Genomic DNA, 13214 nt, shown 5'->3' with positions numbered 1-13214 from the left:
TCTCTCTCTCTGCCCCTCTCTAGCTCATGCTTGCATGCTCTCTCTCTCTCAAAATAAATAAACATTTAAATAATATTGGCCCATGACAGATTCTACAGTGACAGCTATTTTGAGCAGCACTGTGTTACAGCACTTCTTTCCTTCTATCCAGTGTTGTAGTTAACTTACATATCTGTCTTACATATCAGTTTAGTTTGCCTGCCTGCCTTGTTTTATCTACCAAAGCTGCTATCACAGTGTTTTGTGGAATATAAAACTCAACAGGTGATATTGATAGAAATGGAATTTACTCTTTGTAATCTTACATTTAAATTGCCCTTTTAATATTCTCTATGAAAAACAAAGGGTAACTTTGTTTTGTTTAACTCCCAATTATTTTTATTGTAGGCCACTATCCCATGAAGGAAGAAACATTCTTTACCTTTACTTTGTGACTCATTCTATCAACACTTTCAGATATTATACTCAGAGAAACAAAAATCCACCTAACATATGCATGATCATTTTGCAATGAAACATGATATCACTTTATCTTCAGTCAAGGGAAGGGCAAATTCACTGTAGCTACACACTTACTAATGGAGTCAGCGCCAAGGCATGTGTGCTGAGCTTTCAGCCTCTTTTTTTGCAAGGCTCACTGTTTAGGTAAGAAACTAAGCAAACGACAACCTGAAACCTCTTTTACAGTTTTGCATGGTGGTCAGAATGTCACAATAATAAGCACAGCTGAATCACTTGTAATCTGAGGACGATCCAGTATTTCAGAGATTTAACATATTTGTATAGCAGTAGTCTTGCTGTCATTTGGCAGATGAGATCTCAGCGGTCCTCGCTGCCTGGCTTTTCATACAGCTCCCCCTTCAAGCCTGGCCCAAACCCAAGCAGTCCTGCATTCTTGCAGAATACCTAAGGACCAGACAAATTGGAAATCTTAAACTATGCTCTTCTCCTTTTTAAAATATGACCAGAATGAAAGTCACAATACCTGGAACCAACCAATTTTTATACCTATGTACTCAGTGTGATAGGAACAAAGAACCTTCCATAGCATGTTCCCCAAATATACTGCATGGGTTTCCTGTGGTTCTTTTTTCAATCACCTTTTGTTCTTTCCTAATATTTTTGTCAGAGGCAATGAGTAGTGATTATAGTGGTTGATGAGAAGGAAGAAAGAGAAAAGCAATTAAGTCATTTTTGGGTCACAGCATGAACTTGCATTAGAAAATTATAATCATGCATACTCTTATCTCCCCGATTCCCTATTATTTAAGTAGGAAGTTGAGTAGATTGGGCACTTAAGAAAAAACAGGTGAAATAACTCTAAATATGACTACAGCTCTTTTACAGGAAAGTCAAAGACTAGAGCTGGATAACTGAAAAGCATAACCTTTACATTTAATCCCCTAATAACAATGCTCAAGGCCAATTTTAATACATGATATTTACTCAAAGGGCAGAGGTGAACTTATCAGTTCACCTTAAATCTTGAAAATGTATGAGGTTTTGAAACCTGTTTTCAATTGGTTAGCTTTTTCTGTTTTCGTCTCCTTGAAACAGTTGATTTCATAATTCACGATTTATATAATGTTCTCTGAATGTCACCACCCTGTAAAGAGCAAAATAATTTCCTACCATATATTAATGATCTAACGAGAGAGTTTTAAAAAAAATCATAGTTTCATGGCAGTAGTTACCAAACAAAGACACAACCAGAAAACAGAACCCAAGAATGACTCTTGTAGGGCATTTGTAACCAGGAAGAACTTAGTTTGTGTAACTTCATAGGCATAAAATTGTAACTAATTATAGCATTGTCCATTCATGAGCTTTTTCACATTCTAACACATAAGAGCTGCTTTCTCATTTATTTTCCATTTGCCAATAAGATAAATAAAGAAGAATTCCTAATTACAAAGTTTACAAGACCAGGAACCGATACTAAGAATTACCACTAAAACTGCACATTCTCTATGTCAGAAATCTAGTGTACTGCTGACCTGTAAGGAGTTAACTAAGGGGTATAATCCCAGTTGTGCTTTTTATCATTTATTTTGTCATTTACTTTGCTCTATAATTCCTTTTAGCAGTGTAAATTCTGTGATACAAGATACCGTATCTTTTCTGTTCATGCTACACCCACAGAGTCTAGAGCAGTGCTTGACACATAAAATACTACTAATTTTGAAATAAGTCATCTTATTTTAGGAGAGAGAACTTTTAAAGACAATAAAAAATCCATTATTTTTCACTTACCTGTAATTAAATACCAAGGAAAGTGATATATCACATCTAGAATGATTTGATCTATGGTAAAGGAGCAGTTTATTATGCATTTGAAGCTTCCTATTACACATTTAAATTAGTCAAACTTAATGTATTCAAATATCTCACAAATATTAAAAAGGCAAATTAAGTAAAAACAAGTTGAAAAATAGCTAAGATTTAAAAAAAAATGTTTAATGTATAGGTTTCCTCATGGAATTCACAAACTACCTAAACATTATACACTGTACCATTTTATTAAGATCACACATATTTATATATTCTTGGCTTGTGTGATTTTTAGGCACCATGGAACTTTGTCTACTTGGTAGGCTACTGCTAATACTTATCACAGTTAAAAAGAATCACAGTTCCCCTATTAATTTTTATAGATATGGAAACTGAGATCCAAAGTGGCCAACATCACAAAACCTAGAGTGGACCAAGATCTACTAACTCAGCTCAGAGTGATTTTATCAACATCACACTGATAAGCAGAAGTGAGAAAGCTGGTATACTATATTTCTTTCTATACCCTATAGGTCTTTACATTTACTGGGACTTACTGACCTTTTCTATTTTCTGAATACACTGTGGTAATAGGTTTGAAAAAAATTTATATTCAAATTAGCATGGGGCCAAACTGTATTCCTACTTATAATTCTCAGAAAAAAAGAACATAGGAAGGAGTCCTCTTTTGCCAATTTATCATTCTCTTTCTACTAAGTAGGGCCCTCACAGTAACCCTTGTTGTTCTCTGATGGTCCATGAAGTCAATGCCATGCTCACAATGCTGGTATAATCAATCCTATAGCTCAGGGAGAGCCTCATGAAATCACTGATCATTTTGGTGTTTCCCATTGCTTCTTAAAAGATCTTCTTGAATCAAGAATGGGAAATTTAAAACAATGACAACAACAACAACAACAACAACAACATTCTTAGCTCTCTGGTCTGCTGTGCCAGTGGCCCTCTGAGCACTTTGCTACTGGGGGATAGAAAGGTTTAGCCTACCATACTATAAGTAAGGCTTTCTGTCACCTCAGGGATTCAGCAGGGAGAACGGACTCTTCTACAGCCCATCCCATGAGCGCTTCTATACAGTTCCAGATGTCACTGAAATCCCAAAGCAGAGAGCCAAACGCAGGGTTACTGTTGTTCAAGGACCATATTAAGCTACTAGGAGAAGTTGGAAGAATCCTAGAGGATACAGTCCAGAATATGATTGGCACTTGTAAAATTTCTTTGTTTGTAAAAGTCTCTAAGAAGTCCCTTTTTACAATACTTTTACTTTATTTAGGCTTTGTCTTTGTCCAAAGAAGGTCTATGACAAATCACACGAAAGGGCAAACATATAACATGGATAAAGTATAAATAAAATATAGAAAACTAGTAGGGTGGTAATTTTATTGGAATAGAAACCACTTCTTCCAAATAATTCCTTTAAACAAAAATGTTGAAATGTGTTTTAGGTTATTCCTCTTTTTATATAAGGGTAATTCATTCAGCATATATTTAGCAAACAAGGCAAGTATATAAGAGGACTCAAGGGCTAGAGGGCATGATGCAGGAGCATGGGTTCTGAAGACTATAGTTCAAGATCATACTTAGGTTCATCTGAAACTGCCAGAACCTATCCACACCTGTTTCTTTATCCTTAAAATGAGGCTAAGGTCTACTTCATAAGATTGCTTTAAACAACAAACAAAACTACACAAGTGTAAATAGAATAAGAATTCATTGCCCAAGCTTGAAATTTAGGAAAGAAGAAAATCATAATCTAGAAGAAGAGACGAATGAGTGTACTAAGAGTTACAGAGAACAAGCTTTGGGAATTCAGAAGAAAGATGTTGCATCTAGCTAGAACAAGAAGAAAGATTTTCTGGAGGATAGCATGTGGGGTGGGGGGAGAAGGGGAGTGTCTTGAAGGATGAGTAATATTTAGTATTGTAGATGAGAAAGCGAAGTCAAGGAGTAAGGTGATGGGACATGGTAACAGCCAGCAGAGATATAAATCCCCAATTCTACTTCATAGGATAGCACAAAGGAAGAAAATCAATAGAAAGCCTACTACAGTTCTATTCAAACCAATATTCAGGGCAAGTTAGAGAAAGTGACTTTTCATATCCAATTAATGTAATGAATCACACCATGGGTTAGAAGAGATAAAAGCCCAGCTGAGGACCACTTCACTTTCTTCTATACTTGTTCTGAGGGACAGAGTAACTGCCTCTAAGGCAAAGCCCTGGCAGTACCTTGCCCTCCCATTACCCCCAGCTTTGCCAATGATTCTCGCAGCAAGAATGGCTTCAAGCCGAGAATCCAACTGTAGATTTGAACATCCAGGTCACCGTTTACTTACCTTTTCTACTTCAATCAAGGGCCACCTATGAGAAAAGTCTCATTCTAATTCCTAATGGAAATAATCTTTGTGGTTCAGTAGTCTTGCCAACTGCCATCGCGTGTTTTTACTATTTTTCTTTGGCTAATGACAGAAGCTTTTAAAACAAGTTTGGATGCTGAGAAAGGGGATTTTTAGTGACCTGTAATTGTTAAAGTGCATCTCATCTTTTTTTTTTTAAATAAAATTAAAGAAACAAAGAAGAGAGTTCTAGGAAAAATAGGTATGGTGTTAGGAAGGATCAAAAGACAAAGGTTAGAAAAGGAGGTGAAAACCAAGATGTAAAATTAAAAGCCCTGCAGCAATTCCAGGCAGCATAAGGGAAATTATTGGAGTTCTCTTTCTCTCTGGTATGTTTTTAAAGGGAAAAAAGTGATTCTCATGGGAGAGTAACATAGCAAAGAAAGAGGAAAACAGCTGGCTCTGGGCCATGATTTACCATTCACCACAAAATGAGACTCTGTTTCTGCTTCTCAAAGGCCATTGTTTTTTCCAAGCAGACACGGGCTCTACTTACACGAAGTCAATTATAATGAAGAGACATAAGACATAAGGAAGAGATCTAGCTAGACAAATAACTTAGAAGCAGGGCACAGACAGAAGAAAGTCAAATTCTACTCTAAAATATTATTAAAACAAAAACTCTGTACAACCAAACTAGCTCTACCTCCTAGCAACAGCTCGCCTGCTTCAAACAAAACAAAATATAGCAAAATCTAATTATAAAAATCCTTTGTCTTTGTGATGGTGGGACTGGTAATTAATCCAAATCTGGGCAAATGATGTGGACACCAAGTTCTTCTTTTATAAACCAAGAATCCTGTAATAGTATCATCTGCCTAAGTTTTTGTGGAATCAAGACAACCCTTTTTAATTCTTTTTATACAAAATGTTAATGGGAAAAAAAGGTAACATTTTTCATATGCCTGGGGAAAATTCCTTATGAAATCAACAGTATAAGGGTTTTAGAGAGAAAAAAATACCACCTATCTTAAAACAGATGTCAAGTTTAGTTTTATTTAAGTGGTTGTGTCTTTGTTTCAACTTCCAACCTGACTTTTTTAAAAGTCTGTTCAAACTATTACTTTATTTTGTACACCCAAGCCAAAAAGAAGGGAGACTTGGAAACTAGGTGGCAAAACAGGGTGAGAAGGCTCTGCTAGTAGATCAGAGATAATCTTGTAATGTTTCCTTCCAGAATGTTAGAGAACAATTTCTAAAGGCAATGCAAGTCTCTTTTTGAGATTATGGCTACAGCTATGAATTGTATTCCTAGGATCGCCAAACTCTGTACTGGGAAACTTTTGTTGAATCCACAGGATAACAAGTCTGTCAAGGATCCTACAAAGGCACAGAGAGGGTAGGGCCGGTGGTCAAATTGGACATTTTGGGGTCTTTTAATAGTTTCCAATTTATGGGTTGAGGACTCTTCCCTGAGAATCAGCAGTGATGACAAGGTAGTGAAACAAGGATTTGTTACCATCATGGCATTGTAAGAGCTTTAAATTTATAGAATCTTTTTTGCTTTGGGGTGGAGGAAGGAGAAGAGGAGGATTAGAGAAAAGGATAAGGTTCTTGGTTGAAAAGGTTACACCACATATCAAAGGGCATTTTTTATCATAATCCACATTTTGAAACTAAGGAAATTGTTTCCAAATAATGTCTGGATGTTTTCCTTGTAAGGACACTAATTATTAACTTTGGACTTTCTCCCTCAGAATTACTTCCTCTTTGTCCCAAATAATTTCAAAATCACTTTTAAATGTTGACTCCCCCTCCCCGTTTTAAGTATATATCCTTTTCCAGAGCACAAGGTATGGAGTTCCCATATACCTCCCCATACCTACCCCCCCCATCCTCCTGCTGTACCAGTATCCCACACCAAAGTGGTACCTTTGTTACAAACCAATGAACCTACATTGACACATCATTATCCCCCAAAGTTCAGAGTTTATATTAGGGTTCATGCTTGGTGTTGTTCATTCTATGCATTTTTACAAATATATAATGACATGTATCAACCATGCAGGTGGTGTACAGAATAGTCTCATTACCCTAAAAAGCATCCTCTGTGCTTCACCTATTCAGCCCTCCCTCCCAAAAGGATGCCGAATTTTAAAAAAGTAGTTTTTGTATCAATGTTTACAAGCACAGTCAAGACCCCACCTCAAATTTTAGACATGAGTAGTTCTTGCCCACTTGAAAAAATAAGCAGTGTTCATCAACAGAACGCTAACTAAGCAGCAAACAAAATGCTTTTCTAGTGGCAAGCAAGATTAACAAAAAATATTAGTGTCATTTAAAAGTGAATAATAAGACACCAAACAGGAAGAGAATAGAATGCAGTCACATTAATAATTTACATTATGTTTTCCTGTCCTTATATTCCTTTTTGAGGGCTGGTTCTAGTCCTAAGTGATGAACTGTTTTTCTACTGCAAGTTTTCATTTTGCAACATCTTCCTAACCTAATATTTTGCATTTGCCTACATTTTCAAAAATCCATTTCTGAGAATGAAACAGAATTAATGCTCAAGTCAGGAACTTTGTTTTTAGAAGATGAAATAATGCAATATTGACAACCACAGTGGGCAAGAGAAGCAAATTCAGTTCTTTCCCCCCCCACCCCCTTTCTCTCACTCTGCAGAACTTCCTTCCCTATTTGATAAAGGGCAGCTAGCTTAAATTTACCGCAAAGTAAACAGGACCAATTCTCTGGAACCAGACCTTTCACAAAGAATGTTACACTGGAATGTGACATCAGCATTCCTTCTGAGTCACAGTTTGGTGCCCACCCTTTTCTCCCAGGAGACGTGAAGCTCCCATACCAGGGAGCAGCTCAGGTAGGGCTGTGGATCATGAAGTCCCAGGGGCGGCAGAAGGGGCGCGGTGGACAGCCTTGCGGAAACGTCTCCTTATGCTAAACCACTAGTGACAATCTCTCCTTAGGGGCTAGCTGCCAAAATGGAAGAACATTTTCTTTGAGAGATAAAGCACTAAGAGGGAGGCAGTGCTTTAGAAGTCAATAATGAACAAAAAAAGAAAAAAAAAATCACTTGTCACGTTATCACTAGCCTCGACTAGGAAGGAAATGCATGAAATCAGCACTCACTTTTGAGAGACACGCTCCGCCAAGATGGGAGGGAAGGAGGTCTGAACTGTCAAAGTCACATCAGTGCTCCTAAACCACAAAGGCTTAATAAAGTTGAACTTCCTGAGACAGGAAGAAGTGTCATGATCTCGCCCGAACTTGCCCTGCCCTCATCCTTTTTTTTTTTTTAGGTAGGCACAGGCTCAGCTGAAACAGACTAAAGGAAAGTTTCAAACACCTTCAACCGTTGGGCTTGGTTAGACTGGAAGAAATGTCCCGCGCCCGGTCTAGCTCTCGCGCCGGACTCTCTGTCGCTCCCGGATTTCAGGAGTTAGTGGGGCTGCCAGGCACCCCCGCTGCCTGCGGGAGAGACCGGCACCTGGGCCACCGCACAGGGGACCCGGAGCCAGCTCGCGCCGGGCAGCCCGTGCACCCCACCCACTGCCCGCAGCCAGGGGGCGGCACCTGCGCAGGTGAAGCGGCTGCTGCCCGCCGTCCGCGCCCCCCTACCTTCTTCACTTTGGCCTCCAGATCCATGTTTGTGTGTCAAAGGAGGTCCTCCTCCTGTCCGGGATCTCACTCCCAGGATCGCCTGGCCTCTGGCTCCGCTGCGGGTACTGGGGGAGGATCTGCAGGGACTCCAGTTACCGGAGCCGCTCCACCGGCTTCGTCAAACTTCCGCTGCCCAGTCCTCCGCAGCCTTCCTGCTGCGGGACCCGGGAACAAAGAGGCCCAGGCAGCCAATGGCAGCTGGGCACTGCCGGGCGGCCGCCAATCACCGAGCGCCGCACGCACCTTCGCAGCCAAGCTGGTCGCAGGCAAGGTGAGGGGCGGGGCCGAGTTCGGGAAACTCAGACCTGGTCTCTGTGCGTGCACTGAGCTTCTGCAGATTCTCTCGCAAAGGAATTGGGGTCCACCCAGCCTCTAGCTGAAGATGAGGAAGACCCCTTTCCATTCTGGCAGCTTGTACCTGTGTTTGCCTGAGACCTTAGATATGTGTCCTGGGGAGTACTTATCTCACTGTTAGCTTCTTGGTTTATTTTTGGGAGCAAAGAGAAAGACAAGAGATGGTGGAGACTTTTAGGGATTTCTGTGATGGGCGTTGCACCCTAATTTCGCTATTGAGTTGTAGAGGTGACCATGTCTCAAATGCTTTTGTCCATAACCCCAAGCACTGACAAAGAACTTCATCTCACAGCCCTGATCTATAAACAGAATTGTATATATGTTTTCCTAGCATTCAGTTGTTCAAAAACAGGGATGATGTGAATCACTTCAGAGACAGGTTGTGCCATTCCTTTGGAAGTAGAGGTGTGCCCTTTGTCCCTGCTACCTGAAATGGTGTGAGGCTGCTCATGTTCTCAGGCCTTGATGAAGTTTCATAGGCATAGCAAGCAGCACTAGAACAGCAGAGCTATTTCTTGGCCTCATGCCAGAGTGATCACAATGAATACCATCGGATTGGTGGGTCTGGAAAGGAGCCTAGGGATTACTGAGTATAGCTTTCTAATTTTTCTGGGAACTGAGGACCACAGAGGCATAAGGATCTGCCCAAGTTCTTGGCGTGCTGGAGGCAGAGCTAGTGCTCATGAGTCTAAGCAATGCCTCCAGCATGTTTGTCAGCATAAACACAGTATGCTAAGTAAAAGACAAGAGCCCATTTCTTTTTCAGTTTGTGGTAATGACAAAAAATTATGATGTGCAGACAAAAGGTGACCTAATCGAGCATCTATTTTTAAAAAGAAAAAATTCCCCCAAATGTAGATATCTGGGTACACATGTCTCTTCCTTTGCTCTGAAAATTTGGTATGGAAAACACCCAAAACTCATTTTAGCCAACACTCTGAAACCTTTACTTACTTGGCTATTTGTTAACATTGTTCAACAGAGCATTGATGTATAATGTGTATGTTTTCCTTACCCTATTAATAAACTAAAATGGAATGACCAAAATGATTTGTGAATATTTCATTCTAACTCAGTTCAAGTAAAACTTTTCCATCCCGCTTCCCAAACCATCCTAAAATATTTGGGCCTCTACAAAGTTTACTTGGTATAAGCTCCCTGAACATGAAGCTTAGCTATGACAAGGCAATTTGGTCTCTTTCTGGGAGCTTACCAGATGGAAAATGTCCAATACAACAGTTTAAATAAGACATCAAACAAATGTCATGACATAAGCCCATTTGGGTCCTATTTGGTGAGATTTTGGAGATGACACTAAGGAAAGATCTGAAGATTTTTTTTTTCTTCTAACCATCGAATTCTGCCTTCTCTCTGTCTTTCTTCCCAACCCTCCAAGGTCATTTTGTGTTTGTATTATTAGCAAGGATGGAAGTTGATTTCCATCTGGAATCTACTGTACCAATATTATAGAAGATAAAATTGAAGTGGATAGGCATTAATTTAGGAGGATTATACTGTGAGTCCTTATTTAGCAATTCAAGTGTTAAGCTAGAGAAGGAGTTAGAACTGGCACTGTTTACTAGACATAATTGATGACAGAGAAATGATTAGAGGACAGCACACATGTTTCTGGTTTGATCACCTATGTAGATGTTTCAGGAAAAGATAAAATATAGGATGAAGGGCAGGATTTTGTTTAGTTGTACTTTCCTTTGGGGATGGTGGAGCTAAGTTCCATTCTGAATATATTGGGTTTGAGGTTGGGATATTGAAGTGAAGTATTCAAAGAGAAATCTTGGAGATAAGAGCTGGACTGAAATGGTGATTTAGAACTCAGCATCCTACGCAGTTAAATGATCTGAAAGCCATGGATAGAGTAAGATCAGCATAGGAGATTGCAAAATAAAAGACAGTATCAACGAATACAATTGAGCAAAGCTGAGCAAGAGAATCATAGAAAGGAGATGAGAGCCAGTTAGAGTGTAAGAAGAAAAGATTTTCAAGTAGAGTTCCAGCAACCAAGATGGGAAATTCAAGAAGGAGTTAGTCAACAATGACAAATTGTAGAGAAGGGTTGAATCCCCATTGGATTTAACAAAAAGGAAATTATTGGTAAACTTGGGAAATGCTAGCTATATCCCACTTGAAATAGGATGAGGGCCAAAATAAGGCAGTAGCAATGGTTATGGAGAATTGGAAGGAATAATCAATGATACTAAGGAGGCTGAAAATATTGGAATTGATTGGTTTGAAAAGAGGGAAGATAAGAATTCCAGAATGACTCTTAGGAATGTATTTTAGGTGAATGGTATGGTAGATATAACTCACTCCATAAGGTAAGAAACAGAAGAGAAGGAAGATTAAGAAAGATAATGGGTTTAGTTTTGAATGTGTTGATTTTTTGAGGGCAGTTGGATTGAGTCTGGTGGTCCAAAAAAAGATGTGGGCTACAGATCCAGATGGCTGATCATAAATACACAGGTACATGCACATACATATACACATATACATATATGCCTATAAATAAGCACACACAGTAAACATTCTAGAAACACTAGGGAAAGGAAAGTTTTCTACATAAGTGAGGTAAAATTTCTAGATACAGTTGATTATATCTATATCCTCATTTATTAATGTTGTCCCAGAAGTCCTCTTTAGAAATGTTAATTGTCTATTAACATGTGTTAGAGGAACTCCTGTGCTCCTGAGATACCTATTATTGCTCATTAGCAGCTTGTACAGGATTACACATCGTTCTATAGGGATATACCAACATCTCTCAGAACAAACTATTCCCTGTAGAATTTTTTTTACATTGACCAAACATTGGGCATTGGCTAAGTTAGTAATGGATGATCCATATGATAGATTTATTATAGGTTCTACATGATAATACTTAAGAATTTTTGTAATAATGAACAATTATTATGAGAACCAAAAAATAGGGTTATATGTACACTATACTCACAACTATGCAAAAATACCTTGAACAGAAAAGGAACATGAGGAAAATCCACTAAAATGTCAGTAGTGTTTGTCTTTGATTGGTGAGTCCATGGGGATTCCTTTCTTCCTTAAAAAAAAAAAATTCCATGATGAGCATGACATATTTCTTAATGGAAAAAACCTTATTTAAAAATACGTTATTAAAAGCATTTTAGGAAGATGGAACAGTGGAAGCATAATTTTCAATCTCTCTGAAAACCCACATTAAAAAACAAAACAAAAAACCCAACTAGTTAGCAAAACCGAAAGCCTACAGACAACCTTTACAATAAAACTAGGTGATAAGGTATCAGCAAAATAAAGCAGTCAGGACAAACCACCAAGAGCCAGAAGACATGTATGTATAAACAGTTCTGTGGGGTGGAGGGAGGGAAGCAAGAGGGTAGTGTCTTATAGACAGAAGAATTCAAGATGTTCTCCCCCAGTTATTCATTTTAAAACATGGCAGGCCTATTATAACAGCAACTGACACAGTAAGAGTGATTAGAGGGGCTGATGCAGTCTCACCCTTGTAAGATTTCAAAACTGACCCTCCAAGGCTCCCTTGTAGAAAGACTCACGATAAGACACTGCATTGAGGGAAATCAAAATTGAGTGGAACAGGGCAGAACAGATATAGGAAAGTAAAAGGCTAGAGGAGCACTCTCTAATATGGTAGCCAGTAACCACATGTGGTTTAATTAATTTAATTAACTAACATTAATTAAAATTTAAAATTCAGCTTCTTGGTCACACTAACGATATGTTAAGTGCCCAACATCCAGAGAGGGGAACAGAATCAAGAAATCCCAAAAGCTCTGCTGTATTTTTTTAACACTTCATAAAAATGAGGAAAGATGGAGCTCTCTGAATTGGGACATAATTTTCTGAACCCTGCCTCATTGTAGAAGCTTAGGAAAATTAATATCACATAAAAATGAGCAACAGTAAATTATCAAGGTCGAATGCAATACAACGTTATCATAAGAAAAAAGAGAAAATGAAGCAGAATAACTTCCCTACCAATAATGAGAGAACATCAGAAAGATGTGTCCACGAAACAGAACACAACTGTAAGCTATTATTTTAAAACAAGCTAAAAGACATTAAAAAGTTAACACATGTCGGGAAAGAGACACACAAAGGAGAATTAGAAAAACTCAGAAGAGAGGTGATTAGAACTCAGAAAGGAGTTAGAAATGAAGAAAATAATGTTACATAAAGACTAAGCAGAAAAGAATACAAAGGCAAAACTGATGATACCTAAGAAAAATAGGTAAAAAAGAAGAATTTTTATTTCTAAAAAATCAAAAGGAAATGAAGAAAAAAAGAGAAAATATTCTAGAGACAGTAACAAACTGTAATTGAGAAAACTTTCCTAAATTAAGAAATATATATTTGGAACTGGATACTGACAGATCATACTGTACCCCTGAATTAACTCAAAATAACTGACACTAAGACATATTTTTGTAAAATTACTAGACTTTGAAGAATAGTGAGAAAAAATTCCTTGGGATATGTAGATTTAAAAAGCACAGGACTTACAAGGAGAAGAAAATTATATTAT

At 38.3% G+C, this 13214-nt stretch overlaps 1 protein-coding gene across 2 annotated transcripts in view; it reads right to left on the bottom strand.

Moving 5' to 3' along the window:
- Nucleotides 1-8514, bottom strand: part of TES (testin LIM domain protein) — a 46592-nt gene extending 38078 nt beyond the window's left edge. Inside the window, exon 1 of one of the 2 annotated variants that reach the window (XM_043589313.1) lies at nt 8264-8514. In XM_043589313.1, coding sequence (XP_043445248.1) covers nt 8264-8290 — 27 coding nt within the window. In that variant the 5' untranslated portion in view covers nt 8291-8514. Of the gene's footprint in view, nt 1-7774 lie in introns of both variants that reach the window. The other variant, XM_043589314.1, reaches the window with a different exon arrangement.
- Between the last annotated feature and the right edge of the window lie 4700 nt (nt 8515-13214).

This window comes from Prionailurus bengalensis, chromosome A2 (assembly GCF_016509475.1).
Source record: "Prionailurus bengalensis isolate Pbe53 chromosome A2, Fcat_Pben_1.1_paternal_pri, whole genome shotgun sequence".
Taxonomy (NCBI): domain Eukaryota; kingdom Metazoa; phylum Chordata; class Mammalia; order Carnivora; family Felidae; genus Prionailurus; species Prionailurus bengalensis.
This window is presented reverse-complemented; position numbering and strand designations above follow the sequence as displayed.